The sequence below is a fragment of the Macrosteles quadrilineatus genome, unplaced genomic scaffold (genome assembly GCF_028750875.1).
Source record: "Macrosteles quadrilineatus isolate MER2022 unplaced genomic scaffold, UCM_ALF_1.0 Scaffold_10__1_contigs__length_6754688, whole genome shotgun sequence".
Lineage (NCBI taxonomy): Eukaryota > Metazoa > Arthropoda > Insecta > Hemiptera > Cicadellidae > Macrosteles > Macrosteles quadrilineatus.
In genome coordinates, this window is record NW_026542603.1 from 5,368,164 (window position 1) to 5,391,180 (window position 23,017).

General features: G+C 33.9%; 2 protein-coding genes across 3 annotated transcripts in view; both read right to left on the minus strand.

Moving 5' to 3' along the window:
- LOC129004639 (protein PALS2-like) overlaps window positions 1-1,367 on the minus strand; it is a 44,743-nt gene extending 43,376 nt beyond the window's left edge. Inside the window, exon 1 of one of the 2 annotated variants that reach the window (XM_054433187.1) lies at window positions 1,224-1,367. In XM_054433187.1, the coding sequence (XP_054289162.1) occupies window positions 1,224-1,320 (97 nt within the window). In that variant the 5' untranslated portion in view covers window positions 1,321-1,367. The remainder of the gene's footprint in view (window positions 1-1,223) is intronic. The other variant, XM_054433188.1, reaches the window with a different exon arrangement.
- A 7,001-nt stretch (window positions 1,368-8,368) lies between these two features.
- LOC129004645 (CKLF-like MARVEL transmembrane domain-containing protein 4) lies at window positions 8,369-21,565 on the minus strand. Its single transcript, XM_054433197.1, has 5 exons — window positions 21,447-21,565; window positions 17,260-17,405; window positions 13,557-13,730; window positions 13,029-13,127; window positions 8,369-12,046 (listed from the first exon to the last, which is right to left on the minus strand). The coding sequence occupies exons 2-5, from the start codon at window positions 17,395-17,397 to the stop codon at window positions 11,909-11,911; spliced, it is 549 nt and encodes a 182-aa protein (XP_054289172.1). The 5' UTR covers window positions 17,398-17,405; window positions 21,447-21,565; the 3' UTR covers window positions 8,369-11,908.
- Between the last annotated feature and the right edge of the window lie 1,452 nt (window positions 21,566-23,017).

A 23,017-nucleotide genomic window follows, 5' to 3' on the forward strand; every position in this document is an offset into this window, starting at 1 on the left:
ACCTTATACATATAGGTAGTACGATATTAAATTACATAGATTCTCATTTTGACAATTTTAAGCTGATTTTGTCCATTGATGAATCTTGGTCAGATCAAACCAATCGATATTATTTCAAGTTATAAACCAGCATTACAAAGATATTATTAAACGAAATTATGACACGAACCTGTGCGTGATTAACAGTTCTCCATTGTAATGGATGATGATGTTGATTGTACAAAAGTCGTTTACACTACTTGGTTAACTGTGGGAACACATCTTTCTAGTTATAGGGTCTATATTAGTTAGTAATCTAGTAGACTCTGTTTCTTCTGTTAATCTATAAACCAATAACTGAAGGGTGTTACTGTAATTATAAACTACGGTATGATGAAAATCGGTTGATTTGTACCTGAAAGTGCAGATTTTGGGTAAATTTTAAGTGGTTTGTGAAAAAAATGTGGAAATAAAAACATACGCCTTATTTATTACAAGATAGATATTAGGGCCGTGAACCTTGCAAAGAAGGCACCTGCATTCGCATTCTGCAGAAGCGGTGAGTAGAAATTTGAAAGTGTGGGACGTTAGAAACTGGTTTGCCTTGAAGAGACGTGAATGACGACAAAATACGTAAGACTGGCGTGCGGCTAGTATAGTACTGTTAGTTGTAGTACGGTATTTGTATAGTTGTCAAGCGGTAGGGACGCCGTTTGGTATTTATAAATACATTTATACCAATAAGAAAATTGAACGAACAGTTACTATCTTCCACATAAATTCAAAAGGGGTGTTCTACAGAGTCTACATAACGGGTTTAAGTTTTGTGTTTGTAATGTTCTTTATCATGTAAATGGTTAGTGTGGTTTGCCTATGTTAAATTTTAACGCAAGAGAGGTGAAAAAATATACTTTTATGTGTAAAAATTTAAGTTACACCATGGTGCGAGTATGTTTTCTTCTTTTCCATCTTAATTCTACTTGTTATTCGACTAATGTGTAGTAAAATCAAACTTTTTCAACACGCAATTTCATAGGATGACAATTTTTAAACTGTCATAAAACCATGTCTTTATAAAAATAATTTAATGGGACTCATTAATTCAAGTTTTAATTTCATTTTCATTTTGCTCTACACAATCCGCAAAAAATTAAAAATACACAGTAGTTTCATTGCAATCCAATTTAACTTCGGAAAATCTCTAGTCTATTATTGGCGCGTTTATATCTCAAACACTTTTTTACCGTTATCAGCTGTTTTGCCATTGAAGGATGTTTCCATCAGGTCTTGGCTGGCCAGCAGCTCGCGGGTGTCAACTTTTGTCTTGCGGCCGAACACCATTCCAGGGCTGCCACCACCACTCTCTAACACAACACTACCCACTGTTACCACTACCACGGCACAAACACTACTGAAGACAAGACCAGGTAGTTCCAGCTTCCAGGTATAGATGCCGCCGTTGTCCTTAGTATCAATGGAGCTGTTTTTTGCCGCTCTAGGGAGAGTCAGTCTGCTGATATATTGTTTCTAACAAAGAGGGAATGGGGATTGGCAGTTGAAGAATAGACGGAATAGGAAACAGAATGATTCCTTGTAGCGAAAGAAAACTTTACAAAATGCTTACAAGTAATAAAATAGGCCCTACCCTGCTGCAGCAAACTCGGGGAATAATCGAATTTAATTTAATTGATTGGATTTTACTGAAGTATTTCTATATACGTATCAGGTACGTGCATTTCATATTACAAAGAGGTTTGCTGCACAGCCGACAGGGAAGGTTTAGTTACGAACGATTTTACCTGGTAAATTCTTTTAAGTGAATAACCAATATTCTTATTACCTATATTTTTGATTTAGATTTTGTTCTTAATTTGATAGTTTTCTAGATAACTTATGTTAAAGAAATTGATTTGAAGAATTGCTGTTTATTGTTGTACCTAGTAAATATTTTGTTTGTTGAAGTATGGGTACGTTAAACTAACTTTTCTAAACAACAAGGATGAGGCCTCTCTATTTCGGTAAAAGAGCTACACAAGGCATCTCCATTAGAGCACATTGTACTAATATGTGTATTTTAGTTTGCATCCGCCATCTCAGCTATCAAGGGAATCAAATTTATATGTGTAGTTTAATCTTTTAAGTGCCTTATATATACTACAAAATACCTCTACTATTTCCATGATCATACCATAGATAAAACATACTCCCTTGTTTAATCCATGATTATACTCCCTTAATCGTTTATTCATCTTCTCTTCCTCCCTTCACAGTTATCTACGATGATTTATCTTTGTTTCCTGGATAAATTTCATGCTCCGGAGGAGAAAATATATTACTTCTTCCTTAATAATCCCAGTTAAACCATGTCCTCTTTCAAGTCACCTGTGCACTAAAAGACCACCTACCAAGGTTTACTATATTATATTACCATAATACCATAATAGAGGAGAATACATTTCATCCTACAGACAAAGTTACTTTACTACTTCCACATTTACTTAGTTGTAGTAAATATTCACCTCCTACCTTATTTATAAAAAGATCATCTAGCGTACAATTTTTATCTTCTGGATTGGATACATTTCATGCTCCACAAAATGAAAATGCCACTACCTTAGACAACAGAAACCCGTGCGCCCATCTGTCTCCCATAATTTCACTTATTTACTGAAATATCAGTTAATAATATTTATCATGTCAATAGCCTAGGCCTTTATTCAATCTCACACTAGGGACAATATTACTATGCTATTTCTAGAATGGTATCCTTAATTGTGGATACACGTTCCCTTATAAAAGACGTTCCCTTTTTTTACCAAAAGACGATTTACTTTTGTTTATGACAATTTCTTGGGTACATTTAGCATAAGGCCCTGCTAACTAAACCAATACAATACATTTTGATATGACGTAATTTTGCATATACATAAATCTGGCATAGTTAATTTAAATTTTAAATGTCTTTAAATAACAGTAATAAATACTAGGCCTACAAAAGCAATAGTATAAAAGAAATAGGATCTGGGTTGAATAATACGTATGTCCTCTTTCTGATATGAACAGCGATTGCAGTACACAAAATTCTTTTTATTGTATACCATCTTTAATATTTGGAAACAAGCCGTATAAATTCCCTAAAAGTCTTGTAGCTTATTCCATTATACCACCTGTACAGGGTATCGACTGGTGACGTCATACTTGCGTGCTCGTTATCAGACACGTGTTTGCTATCAGTGTTGCCAACTTTGACTAGAATCCGCTAATTTCCCTTTAAGTAATCTTGTGGTAATTTAATCGTTTAATTTATAAATTGATTGACTAACTAACATTAAAATTTAAAATTTAGTAATAACGAATTCGCGATTCGAAAGTGCTGTAGTTTGAAACTAACATGTGTTTTAAGACATAACCTAGAAAGTACATGATTAGGAAAACGTTAATTTAAGTCAACATTTGGTTTAACATTGAGATATTTTTCTCCCAGATATAGAAAGATTTCTCTCGTCTGAGAGAATCGCCGTTTAAAATATATAGTTCCCCTGATAACGCTTTAGATTATCTTTTATTAACGGGCACAGTAAATAATACCGAATGCTCTGTTTTAATTATTTTTCGCAACTAATAATAAATGTTATATAGCCTATCTCAACAATTCTTTAACAATCAAATGTGTACCGGTATGTACAACTATGAATATAGAACTTATGTACCATATATTAGCCGTTATATAGTGAACCCTAGTTTAGTTATCATCATAATCGTTAAATGTAAACAAACGTCCAAAACGCGTTTATCCTATTTACACCGTACTCACCAAGACCGCTTTTGAAAGTGCCGTTCGAATTCGACAGCCTTCTCGAAATCGGCTTGAGCACGCTTCCACAGCCGCACAGGTTGTTCGGCAATCCCTCACTTCTCTTCATGACGAGACACAAGACACAAGGCACGTTGAAGGCAATATGACGGATAGGTTACTTACAGACAGCTGTGAGCTATTGCTTCCACCTACCTAGTGCGCATACCCAGGCCCATGTCCATCGATTGGCCGACCTCTGCAATTGCAACTCTCCGTTTACGCGTTTAAACTTGACAGAATACGGAATAACGGGTGTGTTGCTCAATCAAATCAATGGTTATCGTGTTCGATCACAGCCAGTGGACTATTAATGGTCCTTGGTTTGTGGTTGGGCTTAAACAGGAGAGGAAAAGGTTAAGATTCCCGGCGGCGGCGGCGTATCCACATTGGCAGGTTTTCCAGAAGATTTTTCAGAATTTCCTCATAAGGAAGAAGCTATTGCCGTAGGCATGGAAATACCTAGCCCCGGGACTGGTTTACTTTTTAATTTTAGTGTCCCCAGAGGTGAAAACACTATTTGAAATTGTTATGAAACCCCATGCATACAGGTTACAGGGTGTTCAAAAAGGTGGGAACCCGATTTACGTGCTGATTTCTTGGATCAAAATAAGCAAAAAGTTAATAAACATGTCCTATCTCGGTCCATTCAGCGTCTGTCTGTTAAAACTGTTTTGAAATGGGGACTATTTTAGTATTTTATACCAAATTCAACAAAAAACAATTAATTTGGTAAAACATACAAGTAACATAAAATTTACTTAGTTTTTGAAATATTATATCCTTGCAACTTCAGTACCTAAAAGTCAATAGTGATGATGACTAGCTCTGTCATAGCCAGATTAGGCTTAAACAAGAACTATTTATTTGAAGCCTGATCAAGAACAGCTGGGTTCAGTTTCAAACCAAATAGCTAACTGAATCTAATTATTGAACCAGCAGCGTCCCTACTAATATTGTTAGGAGACCTACATAGGATCGTCAGTATTGTTTTGTTTGGTAGGATAGTCACCGTAGGATGTCGAATACAATTTCCGTCCAGGAGAGCTGTGATAAGCAGGTTGTCTGTATCGTCCACATGGCACTTATCACTGAGGCACCGCAATATTTAAAGGAAAAACTGAAAGCGAGGTCGGCCGTGAGAGAGCGCAGAACTAGACAGGACTTGTTGCTTGACATACCAAGGGTTGTTCTTGATGCTGGTAGAAGGGGGTTTTCTTACTTCGGGCCGGCTCAGTACAATGCACTTCCTTGTAATCTAAAAGCACTGTCTTACAAAAAATTTAAAACTACCCTGAAGAATTTATAATTTAATTTTAATTTTGTTTTGTAGTGTTAAGAATTTTTGTTTAGTTTTAGTCCTGACCTGAGTCAATTTGTAAAACAGTATTGTTACTGAAATTAAATTCACTCATGAATAAAGACCTTATTTATTTATTTATAGTACGGTTTTCTGCAGTAGATGTAAACGCTGTACTCTCTTCTGCGCTCTAAATCAGTTGTGAAACAGAAACTATGAATTAGTTTCAAATAAAAACTGTCGGCAACAACGGTACAATTTGTGCAGTAAGGAGTATCAATGAAATAAATATAATAGGTATTTAAAATACTTTATTCAACAAACAAAAATGTACGTGAATACAAGCAATGCAATATATTTCTACAGTACAAAATATCACTCATGTTTATGCTTATATTTATACCAAACTGACAAATCAATAAAGCACATTCATATTATTGCTAAAATTCCAAATCATCTTTGCAAATAAATGTGAACCAAATGGAGTCAACCAGAATGAAATTTATAAAATCATTATCTTTTATTATTATAAGAAAATATTATTTAATTTTAAACGATATAGCAAATTTATTAGATAGAATAAGAGTTATTTTTTAAATTTTGACTATACTTAGAGATTAGAGTTAAGAAAGTTCTAAAACCAAAATTTACCTGGACAAAAAACTGGGATTTCATTATTTACGAGTAATACTCTAAATATGAGAAAAAATTCCAAGAATAAATTAAATGGGCTTTAAGAATTGCTTATTTTGAAATAAACGAAGGAAAAAGCCTTCAAACTTCCTTCCCATGGTGTTATGTATTTTATTAAATCTTTTACTCTTAAGATAAGCCACTTATTGAAAAATTCAAACAAATATTTTATTGTCTTGTAAAACATTATCAATCTTGGCTGAAGGTTTGAAAACTGAAACCATTCTGGAAAAAGTAAAAATCATTTTACGCTGAAACTTGGCAGAAAATTCACAAAGAAATGCCTTAAGATCTCAAATACAACTATTGTTTAGCTCTTAAAGCAAACAGTTAAGTTAGTACAAGGATTCACAGGTACAGTGAGGAATCCTATAGGAAATGTGTATTAGTGATAGCTTAGAAATACGATACAACACCTATAGTTGGTTACTCATGTTCAAAACAGTTAATGGTAGTTAAATATGATATGTAGCTTTTAAACACATGCTGAAAAATATAAATTACAAAAAAAGGTGGTAACTTCTTCAAATCTTCCGGATAGAAAAGGGAAATAGTTATTTGAGTAACTAGTGTGCGAAGTGGCACTTTGCTGCACATGAGAGAAAGGTTTACGCACAAGCCACAGGCGAGTGTGGAAGGTTTCTCGAGGGCAGCAAAGGCACTTTGCGCTCGTGTTACACATTATATTTCTTCTACAGTTACTATAAAGCATAAAATTAATTAGTCCTTCAAACACTTAACAAGGTTAGGTTAAATTCAAGCTTTGAACAAAATGGGAAACACTGGGACAGCTGATCGTAGTTGAAGTATCTTTTACATGTTCTCAAGTTATTTTAACAAGCGTACACATATTACATGCCTAATAAAGCACACGGTTTTGTGTTTTTTGGTTGGAATACTGGAGTGCGGCAAAAGTAAATGCAGCAATTAGCTACTTTATGTGTCAGTACAAGAAAGCCCACTTTTGTCAGGTAACTGTAGGGAAAAAATCACTGTCCAGTTTTTAAATTGTTACATTTTGGTTGGAATAAAACAAACCCTGTATGGATGGAAAAAGGAAACCTGTAAAGGTGTTGACATGTTAAGCAGCACCTCGTTTACAGTTCGTTTAAGAGGTGCAGAAATATTTATAACCATTAGTTCATAAGCAAATACAACTTTTACAAGTGGTACATAGTTGGTAATAAAGAAACCACCGGTATTAATAATGAAAATAGAGATTATCTAGGTTCACAGACGGTTAGAACAGTACAACACCATAGAGAAAGATTTTAAAGATCAACAATACAACACTTAGTCAGCACTTGAACATGTTTAAGACACAACATATTTTAGGAATTGACTATTTTATAGGCTACTTGATACTACACAACATCAATATATTATCACAAATATTACAATATCATACTCTGGGAAATTAATAGATTCTATCTCCAAGCTAGAGAAAATGTAATGCTTAACATCTAGGCAAACACCTTTTGATATATAATAATTGACTTAAACATCAGATAATGGTCCAGAATAAATGCACTGGGTGTTGAGTCTATTCAAAAAATCAACATATCTTTTGTGTGTATAGGATAGAAAATATTTAACATCTTAATGGCGTATTATGTACATTATAGAATTCTTGATAAATGAGAAACTGTGCGAAAAACTTGTATATTTAATAAATATGTAAATACCTTTTAAAATAATTGTTTTTCCAAGAGTGACTTACCATTATTCTATGGTTTGGATGAAAAACTATTAACCTCTCTCCCCCAAATAACTATTAACCTCTCTCCTCCCAAATAACTACCAACCTCTCCCTCCCCCCAAATAACTAACAATTTCTCTCTTCCGAAAAACCATCACTTCCCTGCCCCGAATAACTACCAACCTCACTCCCCCCAAATAGCTACTAACCTGAAACCAACCAACGTGAAAACATCCAAGCGATAGATCGAAGACCTGTATAGGGGAATCCACTATAGCATCTGTATCTTTGTCACAATTAAACTTTGAAGTGTTTCAACTATTAAAAAAAATGTTATCACCCAACTATTTAAGTATTGTGGTAGATCTTCTTTTAAATACATATTGTGGTATACACTCCCGATGCAACTATTTTAAAAACCAAGCAACATTTGACTCTGAACATACCTCTCCAAAATTTATCATCAGTCAACACTCATAACTCCATGATCTAGATTTCAGAGTGTGAATGCCTTGCGGTTTGCTTGTGATGCGCCATGGGCCCAAGAGATTATTGTGCCCCTTAAATGTTTCTTTTTCTTACTCCCCAAGCAAACCTAAAACCTCTTGCATCCCTGGGTCGATCCATTTTCACCATTTATAAAAGCGACCCGAGTGTGATGATACCTCTGAAACCTTGTATGGGGTAGGATCCATAACAGGTGCTGCAAGGAGTAACAAATCGGGGGTTACCGTTACAAATCAATAGACTATAAATGTCAACACCAGAAATCTCATTGATAGTAATGGGAGCAAACTAAGTTAAAATTATAAAGGTAAACAATAGTGAATAAATAAACATAAAAGATGTTAAAAGAAAATTATATTTGTAAAAGATAAAGAAATGAACAAAATTAAACAATACAAAATAGAACAAATCAACCTAATAATACAAATAAGTAGATATAAGTACGAATAAGTAGATAATATCAACATTGAATATGTACACTACTGCTTAGTATAGAACTCATTGAATAGGGAAATATAAGGACGGAAAAAGTGTCATTTAAACTGTCATAGTCATGATATTAGCGTAAAAATTAATTATTGGAACCAGCTGATTCGAACCAATCAAACTAAACATTCTTATCATTGTGTTATTGTTTCAATTGGACCTTTTTTACATAGAACAATTAATTAGAGATGTTGCTAAATTTTGTGACAAAAAATACCTTAGCTATGACAAACGGGCAGAAATGTCATTGGTCCATTTTCCTGTAGTCTACTTTAGTTTGCAAACATGACCCAGTCCATTAAGCTTTCTAATTCACTAATGAGTTGTTCTACCTAAGTAATGTATATAATCAATTATTTATTATTTAAAATAAACAAACTATTAGCAAATAAAATCATTAGTTGGTAAGCATGTTATACATACATTTTGTTTAAGACAATGTGTAAACATGTTCTGCATCTGATGGATGTGTTAACTATTCGCTTAACATAAAAAACTCATGTTTTATCCTGACTAAGTAATCATAATTAATTGTTAATTCCAGAGTGATAATTGACTATACCAATATGTCTTTACAATCATAACATGTTATAAACTATAAGAAAAAATTTATAATGAGATATAATTACAAAATACTACTTTCAAACAGTATATATTTGATTTATATTTAAACCAACCAACTACTTGATATAAATTTCTCCAAATATAAACACATGTAGATATATATTTATTTAGTACACTTTAGTAGTAGGTACTAAATATACTTACTAAGAAACAAAATACTGTACACATATTGACGGGAGAATAAGATATTTCTTACCTCTTGTAATCTTCTCTAGTAACCAATTTCATAGTTTTTGATAGTTTATTTCAACTTATCCCAGTTTGAACACCTTTTAAACACAAAATTAGTATGTTCTGATTATTAATTTCTTATGTAGGCCTAACCAATTACAACTACCTAATGGAAGTAACGGAGAAATTATTTTGTTTGTTTAGTACTCAAGAAAACATTCTCAAATTGTAAATTATATATTCAGTATTTTTGAACTCATATATATATATATAAAATTTAAACATATGGAGTTTTTAGCCTCTGGGAACATCAAAATAAAAAAGTATATCGGTCCTGGGTCTAGGTCTTTCTGTGCCACCTACAGTAATAGCTTCTTCCCTATACAGAAATTTGCTATAACTATGTCAAAGTAACCAAACAAATGGATTTAAAAAAATATTTGGGTCTAGATTGTTGAAGTTCAACAAAATTATGTACAATGAACTCAATGCAAGTTTAGTGAGGTTGAAGAAGAATAAAGAAGGTAAGATTAAGATTGACCAAGTATAACAATTTAAAACTGAAAATTGAACCTTCCGACATACATAGAATGATAAACAACAATATCTTTGGTTCTGAAACATATGACAGCCATCATGAAAATCAAAGCGTGTAATAACAAATATCAATTAGTAATCAAACAAAAAAACCTTTGTAAACGAAGGTTTTTCGGTCGACAGTATTAATAAAGCTCAGAAAAATATAATTACAACAGATATAATACAAGAAAAATATACAGAATATTCAATACAACTTAAGATCTAGTTATAAATAAGCGTTAAAAAGGTAGTAATACGAAATAATGTTCTTGCACTTGAATCGCTCGCTAAGATTGAACTTTAAACTAAATAACAATACTGATTAGTCAGAACAAACATTATTTAATGTCTACAAAAGAGTTCACAACATCGGTTGAATTGGTCAAATTAAAATTCTTTCATTAGAAAAATTTGGTTTATTTTGCAACTGCCAAATAAATGAACAAAAAAGTATTAAATTTTTATGAAATAGATATAGAAGAAAAAAATACAGACATAAATTTTATCTAGTGGTGAGGGATCGGTCTAGAGCAGCCTAACAGTTTATAAAAATAAGTAGGAAGGTTTTTCATCCAACCAACAATTAAGCTCAAATAGTTTGCAAAACATTTAAATAAGATAAATTATGCTCTTCTCAAAGTTATGGTATGTTCATATTTTATCTGTGTTTATTAATATTTTGTTATCGTTGAATTATTGTTTTGTTCTCAGAGTGAAATATAATACTGATAACAACTTACAGTATAAGAACATGGAGGATCACCTAAAGAGAGTTTTAAGGTAGGTTTTAGTATCTAAAGTCAGTGATGATTCACACAGAAAACTTACTATAGTTCGGCCGCTTAGAAAGCGACCTCCTCCAGCATTGGTTTAGCATTAGCGCGCAGGTCGTTTTCTAAGCGGCCGAACTATAATCAAATTGTACACTATGTTCACTGATCCAGTGCAGCAAAAAGTGCAAGAACTCTATTGGCTAAATAAAAACATTTGTTTCAAAATCAATCATGTAATGTCTTTTGTTTTGGTTAAATATAAAAAACCGTAAATATCAGATTTGATCCGTTATTGTAATTTAACTAATTGCATAACACTCATAACATATTAGTAGCATAACAACAAAAATAAACAACAAAACTTGTAACAATGTTAACCTAGAAGAAATGCTGTGATGGTAAGCGAGAAAAACAAAACATATTACCAAATAAGAACTGAATGGCAAAAGCTTACGAACTGAGAATCTTTTAAGCAACATAAATGCATTTAGGCGATTAAAGTTTGTGATTATTTATTAGAAACTATTACGTTTTACTTTGACATAACTTTGTGGCACTGTATAAGATTCATTAAAGGGATCCATTTAGAACAACTACACCCCTCTTCCACCCTTCGATTTGATCCAGAATTTACTATGACAATTAATTGTATGTTGTGTTTTTAAAACAGCCGGGCTTTGAAAGCATTTTTAACAAACTAACAGCAAACTTAATAATCTTGTAACTAGTTTTAATGTTACCGACAAAGTATGACTAGTCATTCAAAGAATGTCTGACTACTTTTCCTGAAACATTTACACTAAACTCCAGCAAAACTTCTTAAGTTCTGCCAACTTAATACCAACTTAACTGTTATACTTAGAAAACGTCCCATGTTGGGGGTAAATAATTTCCTGTTAACTTACCTATATTGTCAGGAAATAGCAAATACAAAAAAAAGTGACATAACCATTAAGTAGATAAGAAATCATAAAGGCCATACAGTCATTTTATTTTACAAATTATCAAACAACTTAGGAAATGGTAATCCCCACTTCTATACATAATTAATTGGAAATATACTGTAGTTATGTTAAACAAACATTACAACTAAATCAGCGGATTAGTGCAACCACACAAACTCAACCATACGCCCGTTTTTCGACCAGTATTGGTCTAGATTCCTTATTCTTATGTTGTTGGACAATGATGAGTAGGAAATGTGTTATGATGCTGGGTACTTTTCAGTTGTGAGGTTAGTCACTCTAGTACGCAGGTGAGGTGACAGTGCTGGTTGTCTTCTGGACGTGACGCTCGCCTTGTGCCAAGTCCCCACTTACCACTCCTTGGTACTTCAACCATGCATCATAGCCGTAGCACACCATGGCGCAGAATCCGAAAAACTGCAAATACAACCACTTAGTATTGTGCTAGCTCAATAGGTATTGTGCTACATCAGAAAATAGTTGCCAACATGTGTACATGAAAAAATTTGGTGGGTATTTTACATATGACCTAACTGTGCATGATTTAAAACCACAAATGACCAGTTAAATAAAAAGTAGACTTACAATGATGCAAAAAACATAATCGTTCTGAAAAGAAGTGCAGTCATCTAAGGATGACAGGGATGAATAAAGCTTGACGTCAAAAGCAGAGAAGAGATGTGACTTATTAAGTATCAGAGAGGTCATTTAGGAAGACGTTAAAGAACAAGGGACTTTCATCTTTTATATCAGTAATATTTTAATTAAATAAATACAGTCAGAAATAAATATCATCACTTGCTTGGCTTTGTGATAAATCAAGGATATTACAACAAAACGACACATATTTCAGTGAAACTGTGGCCAGTTTCAATTAATAGTTTTTGGGCACTTGCTCAGTAACGGGTCTGTAGTCGGCAATCGACTGTGCTGCTGTCGGTCAGGACACCGTCAAACTAGTACAAGGTCGGAATGCACGGCTTATTCGCAAGCTTTTAAAAAAATACAAAACATAATGTTAACTATTGAAAAAAATATATAATTTTTATCACTAAATACACTAATTAACATGCTCTTTAATATGGTGTCCCAACAATAATTGTTCATAGTGCCAGTCATTTTATATTTTAGGAGAAAGATTGCATTTCTTTATGGGAAATGTAAGAAATGAGATATTTTATATTCGGCTTATAATTAAAAAGTATGATTTTTATACTGTACAGTCTTAATTCTACATACATTTACAAAGTTATGAGAGTGTTGAAATAATTTTTGGAAAACAGATAGACCAGAAATCGAGGAATTATAATTATGCTCTCCATGTTAAAGTGACGGCCAGTGCCGGCAGCCGAGAATCTCTGGCCTCTTAAGGAAAGAATGGGTTTATGAGGTAACTCACCGCTGCGACTCCCAATGCTGCAGAAACGCTCATGAGGCCGGCGACCATGGTAGAGGCAATCAGGTAGAACACTGTCCATAAAGCACAGAACCCAAGCTCCTACACAAACACTTTTCTCATTAGCTTCATAATATTAGTATTAGACAACATTTATTATTACAAGGGAATATGGAAACGTAAGCAGATGTATTTTAACCCAAATATATGAATGAAGGATAAAATGGAATGAGATACCTGTGAATCTTTGTTAAGGATTAAGACTGGCTATTTCTTTGGCAGGACTATTTATTATAAGCCCAAAGACATATAACAAAGAAATTCTTAAGACAAACAAATTGAGGAAACCTGAATTAGATTTAGATTTAATAAATCTCCAAATGTAGGTCTACACATTAATTTACATTTTGTTTCTTTTCTAGCGTATTCTAAATATGATACAAAGTGTAATTTTAATTATTTCCCTACTTTTAAATTCATAGAAATATTATTGTTAACTCAGTTAAAGTTAATAACACAACTCATACTTACTATTTTGAGCCATGGAATGTTGAAGAACTTTTCAACTATGTGAAACAGATAGAAGGCCAGTAATATCCCACTGAACCAGAACGCAAAACCTGCGATCGAGTCAAAGAAGCTGGCTTGAGAGTAGACTGCAGTGCCTGATATCGCAATTGTCATGAACCCAAGGAAATTTAGGGCCTGAGGAAAGTAAGTTAATGGTAATTAAATAATATTAAGAACTAGACCCTAGGTTACTTCTTAGCCAAAATCATATTAAATATTCAGACAATTTACTAATTAGAAAACTATAAAAAAAAAAACTATTCAACAACCGGAATGATGCTGCTGATTTAAATTAAACTTTAACAAAACATCCCATTATTATTTACTCTTTACAGGTTATCTGTTGCTTAACAATTTACCCTCCAACATTTACCCTGCTTACCTACCCTCCAATTAAAAAAAATAATTAAAAAGAAAATACTTAAAAAAAATATAGAACCATGACCAGCGATATTATTAATCTAAACAAATCAGTTTTCCATATCAATAGAAAAACAAATGAATTTTCTTAATCATAAAGCAATAAAAAGTATCAACATGTCCATTTAAACTATAGGCTACAATATAGTGTTTATCGATTACCATATTCAAAGCCTGATCATCACAAAAATTGGTTAACCATTATATTGTAAGTTCATCGAGCGACCACAGCTGAAGTGTTTCCTTACGTGAATAAATTAACTCTTCTGCTACTTGACCATGTGCACCATTCTCACTCAGTTAACTTACCTATAGGCATTTCTCAAAGACAGTTTGTTATTACTATATTCTATTAACCCTCCCACGGTTCACTATTTTGACCCTCAGGGTTCACCAGTTTTTGGCGGTTTTGCGGACTTTAAAAGAAAAATTCATGTCATACATAAAAATCATAGTAACTATAACATATTATATATCATTTTACTCTAAATTAAGTTATCTATAATAAAAAAAATAAATAAACCTATTTACCTTGGATTGGTTGAGTGTATCCTTTGTAGATGCAGAAAAATAAAAAATAAAAAAATCACTGACATAGTTTGCTCCCCCACAAATCACAACTGGTTGCAACCAATAAAAAAATTCAAAATAGCCATTTTGTTCACAAGTTTATGAGGAAAAAGAAAATATATAGTTTTACACACTAAAATAAAAAAGTACACTGTCATATATACAAAAAAGAACACAACTACGCACAAGGAGCTTAGTCGGAGTCGGGGTCATCTGCAACCAGAGTTCTCTTCACCCCTCTTTTGGGCCTCCAATAATGTTGCAGTTGGTGGAAGCACTCCCTGTGGATGCCAGCATTACAACCAGGGCACCAAAAGCTTGACCTTCCTCTACCACATGATACACACTTCCGTTCTTGTTTCCGTGGTAAGTGTTCAAGGCGGTGGGGATTGTCACCTCCAGGTCCAGGTCCAGGTCCAGGCTGCACAACTTGTTCATTTCCTGCATCTGCAAGAGACTCCAACACAGAAATATGAAACTCCCTCCTGCTCTTTGGTTTGTCACTGTTCAGCTTATATAATACATACGCATTGAACAGGGCAAGATCAATCAAGTTGAAGAATATCTTCTTCCAGTATTTGCTGGTTTGTCGGTTTATTGATAAGGCATACACACACTTATCACTCACATCCACTCCACCCATATTTTGATTGTAATTGTGGATGAGCAAGGGCTTCCTTCCAACTAACCCCTTCTTGCTTCTTACAATTCCGTCTTCAGCATGATAACCGGTTGAGATGACTAGGACTGGTTTCCGAGTTGTCTTTTGTCTGTAGCCGACCAATAACAATCTCCCCTTGCGAAAGTAAACAGTTTCCCTCTCACCAAGTTTAGTTTTCTTTACAGTTTTTGACAAAAATTTGGATTTCTTATTTATAGTACCAGTAATAAATGTACTACGTTCGAGCAAACGTTCAGCAAGCGGAATTTTAGTATAGAAATTATCCGTGTACAGATGGTGACCTTTGTCCAATAGGTTGCCTTTTGTCATCATCTCCATCACCACTCGTTCAGTGAACAGTTCATCAGAATTTTCAGGATCTGCAGGTAGGTAGTCTTTGCCACTATATATTTCAATATGTAATACATAGCTTGTATTACTGTCGCATACTTCGAACTTTTTTATACCATACTGCTTATGCTTCTTATTGGGTAGGTATTGTATGAAGGCGCAGCGATTCTTCATACCTATAAGACTTTCGTCTATACAAACATCTTGCGAAGCAAAAAAGTGTCTCTTGAATCTTGAATTTACATGGTCTAAGAGCCATCTCACTTTCAACCACGGATCATAGTTTGGGTTGTCTCTAGGAACATCTCGAGCTGAGGTCATGTGCAAAAAAGAACTTATCAGGGCAAAGCGGTTCACTGTCATTTGCTTGCCATAAAATGGACAGCATTGTGAGCTCCTTGTGTCCCAGTAGTGTCTGACATTATTTTTCACTGTTAGGCCCATGTTTATTAGAATTGCAAAGAATTTTTTCATTTCGATAACAGTGACATTTGTCCATTTTCTAAAACGTGATTTTGGGCTCAGGGTATCACGCTTTGCAGCGATAACTCTTTCAGCATAAGAGTTAGTTTCTCTGGCTAACAATTGCCAAAAAGGAGCGGTCAAAAATAGGGAAAGGTAATCTAGTGGAGGACTATTTCTGGGAGGTAAGTCCTTAGGCCCTGTTTGCCTTGCTCTAAACTCAGTTCTTACGTCAATTTCTGGTTCGGGAGGGTAGACCCTAACCCATGGATCTCGAGTAACAATTTGAGGTTCTGGGGTAGGCCTACCTGGTTCATTTGTCGGTTGTTCAACAGTGAAATCTTCTACTTCTGAAGTGTCTAATTCACTTGTATGAGGGCTGTAAAAATCGTCACTACCACTCGAGAAATCTAAAAGGTCAGAGTCAGAGTCGGGTTCAATGTAGTCGAGAATATCGGCATCAAAATCACTGTCAATTCCGATTTCAGGATCATCTGGATCATCGTTGTCACTTACTTCGCTTAAAGCACGTCGAATGTCACTACTATCCATCTTAAAATAGTTAAAATGCACAATAATAAAATAGTCTGCACATCAGAAGCACCAAGAACAGATGTAAACAAACATAACCAACAGCGTATCGGCGTAAACAACAACAAAGACTTTTAACGTAGTCAAAGTTGTTTGCATAGAGCAAGGCGTCTAAAGACAGACATCGGCGGAAAGCTTGTAATTTGGAGAGTACAACGATACTATATAAGTTGAAGTTTAGCAAATTATAACGCCGATTAGACGCTATTTTTAAAAGCTTGCCTACCGTCGATCGATCGACGGTGAACCGTCTACGACCGCGAACTCGCGTCGATGCATCGACGGTAAACCGCGGGAGGGTTAATGAGAAAATATGTTGTGTAAACAACTAAACATTACAGGTGAGAAAGAAATAGGAAATATACTAGGCTAACCAAGTTCTAGTTGTTACCTACTATAATTCTTGTATCATTTTTTCAATTTATATGTGTTCCCTAGATGCAATTCACTTCTGCTCTCCTAAAGTTCAAGACAGAACTAACTTAACTTGCAGGTTTAAATATTTGACATCTTGGAAGGAATAAACTTAGAAGAACTAACTGAGAAGCATAGGACCTGAAGTCAGGTTTGATGACCAACAGTTATAACACGTTTTGAAACCTTACTTACAACTTGGGCAACTTTCAGCATCCCCGGCAATGTTCGAAGGTACAGAGGATCATAACGGATGTCTGTCTGCACAGTTGTACTCGTTGCAGTCATGGTTGTTGTTGTAGTATGCTGACCCGGAAAACCTTGGTCTGCCATGGTTGTTCCTGGATTTAGAACCGAACATAGCTTTTATGATCTATTACAACTTAGGTTATCAATGACTTGTGATCATTATACCCTAAACCAGTCAATCGTAATAGGTAATAGGCCTACTTAACATTTACCGTACCTAAATGTTACTTAAAATAACTTATGTAGGTACTAACTTAAATTATCACACAAATTTGTAATTATAAGCTTATATAACTTATATAGGTAGGGCCTATCTTGGCTAAGTTAGGTAAAAAGTTCAGCCTGATTTAAAAGTTACCTATATAAGATTTTAGCTATAATTTGAGCATAATGCCTGTTCTACCTCTGTAACTTACATATTTTAGTAAGAGTAGGCCAACCTTATGGGCCAACAGGCAATTGTGTTTAAAGTGCATGGTAAGTTAAGTAACAGTGTGATTGAGTTCATCTCGAAACGAATCCATTTTATGAATCTGTAGAATTTTATGATGCTCTGAAGGCTGGCCATTGTTTTAATTTGTAATTTTTATCTATGTATGGCCTACTCAGGTATGTGCCACAATTTCATTTTTTTGTTTTTTTCCCATAACTGCATGGTTTGCCGCTTTGTTTGCTGTGTGAACAGTTAAGCTGTGTTAAACAGTTTCAGCATGGTTTGCAATGGTTAACATTTAATTTATATAGGCTACATAATTTGGGTTTGATTTATATATACCTAGCATAGTTTTGACGTTACCGGTACATACCTATTGTATTTTATTACTGAATGGGATAGTAAATCTCTTGAATATCTCTTTAATCTTAACCATAGAGGACGGTTTACATACGTATGCCGGCCTCGTAAAAACCTCACATCTCTTTCTATCAGAGAATTTATCAGGCCTCGACATACCTATGAGGATGAACTAAGTGATCACAAAAGAAATCATAGGGTAACTTAAGTTAGGCAACCTACTGTGTTTGGGCTTTGACTATTAACCCTAGCAGTGGCCAATGTTAGAAGTGGGGAATGGCCAACCCATTTTGGCGATTTTGCAGATCTTTTTTTGAAAATTCGTAAAAATTCAACCGTACAAGTAAACCTAGCCAACCTCATATTCATTTTGTTCGGAAAGAACAGGAGAATCTAGAAATAGTAATATCATAATGATTTAGATAGTGTATTTTATCGGTAAAGTGAAAAAAATAAAAAAAATTGAATTTTTTTTGGAAATTTCAAAAGCGGCCTTGGTATTTTTTTTTCTACGGATTTTTTTATGGGAAATTCATTATATACATTTTGTAGACAATCTAATTCCCTACATAGAAATATATAACATGTTAGGAAAATATATTTTTTTATAAGTTTTTGGGGCGAAATATAATGACAAACGGAGAACCGAAAAAAATGAAAACCGTACAGTGTTAGTTTATGTTGTAAAAAGTTCTATAATATATGTGTATACTAATAATGATATATACATGTTTGTAAAGCTAATGAAGTAAGGAATCAAAAAAAGTCATAAGGTTTATGATAAGAATAACTTTTTACCTATAAACATACGTATATAAAATAATGTTTTTATATTTTAGCGATTTCTCGAGAAAAAAATTCACAGTACTTAGTATACAACTTTTGTACCAAATTTTTTTACTTCAAACCAACATAATAATCTTGTAGTGTATTCAATTACCTACATAAAAATGTATAACATGTTAGAAATATTTTTTTTTGTAGGTACGTAAGAGGGACATAATAATACAATAACCGCAAAACCGCAAATAAGTGTAAACTATAGCCTACAGTGTTTGCTTGTGTTGTGAAACATTATGTAGGCTGATGATATGTAGCCTACATATTTGTAAAGCTAATGAAATAAGGAATCCAAAAAAGTCATAAGTATGATGGTAAAAAGTTATTTTCACGTATGATTATGTATCAATTTGAGAACGTTTTGAATTTTTTGCGCATTCCGAGAAAATGGAGTGTACAGTATTTAGTAGGCCTAGCCTATATAATTTTTTTACCAAATTTTTTACACCCAAACCAATATAAACATGTTGTAGTGTATTCATTTACCTTTATAAAAATGTATAACACCTTGGGTAAATCATTATATAGCATATATAGCACCTCTGAATGTCAGAATTGCCATTTTTGGACATGATGCTAACAAAATACAGTAGTAGGCCTATTTAGTATAGGCTATAACTTTTTTACAAAATTGTTTACCCCCAAACCATTATAAACATGTTGTAGTGTATTCATTTACCTTTAGGCCTATAAAAATGTATAACACCTTGGGTATATCATTATATAGGTACAACAATCTCTGAATGTCAGAATCATCATTTTAGGACATGATGCTAACATAATACAACCTTTTATGAACACTATTTCACACAATTCAGTAATATTTATGCATGAAGATTACTGTTATACACACACACAACACTTCACTAACACTAACACTACGAACTAATAACATATTTAGTAATAATTCGCGGATAAAACTATTGCCGGCAACAACACAAACAAATAATGGCAATACAAGACAGCTGACAGACTGTAGCAGTAATGACTCACTTCCATCGTCTACATGCGAGCATACAGAAATAACCCTGAGTGCAGGGCTGCCACTCTCTGAATCTAAATTTCTTCCTCTTCAAAATGATATACTATATGACTAGTAATAATAAATTACACTGTATGTAATTCGTATTTTCCACATCGTCATCTGGAGTCGATTGGCCATTTGTTAAAAATGTCGAAAACAGCTGTTTTCATAAAATCGTACCGGTTGTGCAATCAATATTTCGTTATAAATATTACTACCACAATGAAGATAAAATCAATGGCTATCCGGTGGTACCACTCGCAACATCCCACGACTAAAATTACCCGAGCAGGGTAATGCCAAACAAGACGTGTTTTGCCAGTTCCCAAGTGTCGGCTGCAAAAGTCGTGCCGCGTCGAAAATTCATTTGATTTCTAATCGTCGTGACATTGTTATATACCCGCTACAGAGTTTGTTTATGTAATAAAATGAAAGTTCAGAATGTGATCTTTCGAATGGTATATATATTATTCTCATCTGAGTTGATTGTAAGTGTTTTTTTTTACCGCTAAAAAATTTTCGGCCCAGATCGTCACAAGGAGTCGTTGGCCATTCTAAGCATCAACGTCAGATCGTCACAAGGAGTCGATCGGCCACTGCTAGGGTTAAGTAATACAACTAGACATTCCGTTCCATCCCCATGCTTAATTTGTAAGTTAGCCAGGTTTTTATCAAAATTGTCGTAGTTGATGTGAGCCACCTACAGATTACGCTGATCTAAATTACTAAATTCTGTCTAGGCTAGTAGGCCTACTAAACTTTTTTACCGAGTCAAATTTAGGGAATGACTTATGGTGAGCTATAGCAACTGTTATGACTCGACAACCTGGTCAGCAACAAAAAATAAGGTATAAAATAGAATTTTAGACACTAGGGCATTCTGTGACTGGCTCACACAACTAAGTTACGTTATGATGGGATGTCTACTTCAGTATTCAATAGTCAATGGTTTGGTTTGGGGTGGCCGAGTAAGTTACAGAGACAAAAAAATAGTGATAAAAAGTTATTTCCTTCAATCCCTAGGCACAGTAGGCTAGTGGTAGGCTAATAAATCTGTAGAAGCAGAAGCCTCTACTGAATTTACTATATTTTGTATTGTCCATAACTTAATCGTTTAAATTGCAAGTAGGTGGGTGTCCTAATATTTTAAGTTGGCAAGTTATGCAATTTAAAATTTAAACTTATAGGCCTAGCCTAGAAATGCGTACTTTTTTAAAATTGAATTTTCTAGCGTTAATGTAGATTATTAATTTCTAAGGATGGGGAATGAGGGATTGCAAAATCATCATCGCTTAAAATAGGAACACAATACTACAGTAACACGCCTACTTAGGAGTGGGAGTGTCAACTTTCTTTCAAATATAAATGTACTAAACAAATAAGCTTTATTTGAGAGAACAGATTTCTTTAGTTATGCCTAATCTGATAAGAAATATATTTCATTTTACTAGGCTAAGATTAAATGTATTTTCTTACCTTATGGGGGTTTATTATTGATACAGAAAGAATCTCAAAATAAAAATATTTTGAGTAGAAACTTACAGACGACGTCCACAACGACAAGAAATACCCAATCAAACCACTTAACAACACTATTATCATAATTCATGAAACAACTTGACTCCAATCCACTACACTGCACATAATTTTATGGCCAACACTGTAGTATCATTGATTATATATAGTCATCATATCCCTTGGAGATGTATAACCAAGGTTAAATGGATGTAGGTAAAATGTGACTAACTTACTTCAGATTCGGCATACTAAAACACAAGTGACCCAACACAAGTAGACTTCCGACTTCCCATCCCATTGTCAAAATTTATAGCTCGGTTTTTATCTCTATTTCATATTGGTGACAATAATCACTAGTGTCAACGTATTTTTTCTATTATTTTAGACCTATTTTCATGATCCCAGAGGAACCCGATCCAGAGCTGTCTTCAGAAGGAGGTATCAGCCCACGAACTATACCCTTCACCACGGAATCTCCAGACTGCTGAGATTTAGCGAAGACGTCTGCCCACACTTGGATTTCTTTGGGCCATCACCAGCATCCTTCAGACGTGATGTCCAGAAGCTGCTCTACTGACACCTCTCCGCTCTCTATCAGTGTTGGTTATTTGGTGGTGCCTCTAAAGGGCCACATGCTGGGTGCCGGGAAGTGCTGATTCGTGTCAAGTGATGGGATTTGTGCTCTTGGAGTTGGTGGTGCCATTAGAGGGCCACACGCTCAACAGTGTTAGGTGATGAAATGTCTTGTTGTCAGCATTCTATCAAAAAGTTTTTCTCCCTCCGGATCCATCCTTTTGTTATATAGTTTTGTTTTTATGCTACGTTAGCTTTTTCACAGTTTATGTTGTTATCTATTGCCATAATCTATTATTGTTATGTATAGTAAATTTATTAATGTTAATTATTTACAATGTTGTCATTTTGATGATTACCGATTGTTATTTATGTTAATTATTCACACTTGTTGTTATTGTAGTTAATTATTTACACTGTTTCTTGTTATTGTTATTGATGTTTATTATTCACACTGTTTCTTGTTATTGTTATTGATGTTAATTATTTACACTGTTTCTTGTTATTGTTATTGATGTTAATTATTTACACTGTTTCTTGTTATTGTTATTGATGTTAATTATTTACACTGTTTCTTGTTATTGTTACTTTTTTCACAATGTTGTAACTGTTGCAATTTTACTCAAACTGTCCACCACCACCACCAAACTTTTTCTTACTCATTTATTGATGTTTTCTATTGTATTAATCTTAATTGTTGCATGTAAATCGTGTCAATGTATTATTTTGTAAAATGGCGATTGCCGTCGGAATAAATAAATAAAAAATAAAAATTATTGCTTTGTTGTTATTAGATTTCTCATCCTTATGGAACAGCTAAAGCGAATTGTATTGTTAGCAGTTCTGTCCTAGGAGGATTAATCCTCCTAGGTTCTGTCCGGTGATAAACTGAGGCGATCCATTCCAAAACTCACTTTATCAATTTTTTCGAAATTGAGTTATTGGTATCACTTATT

Coding starts and splice junctions, on each gene's coding strand:
- LOC129004645 (XM_054433197.1), bottom strand. CDS start 17,397: ATGGCAGACCAAGGTTTTCCGGGTCAGCATACTACAACAACAACCATG. Junction 13,731..17,259: donor TGCTGAAAGTTGCCCAAGTT/GTAAGTAAGGTT, acceptor TACTTTCCTCAG/GCCCTAAATTTCCTTGGGTT. Junction 12,047..13,028: donor CAGCATTGGGAGTCGCAGCG/GTGAGTTACCTC, acceptor TTGTATTTGCAG/TTTTTCGGATTCTGCGCCAT.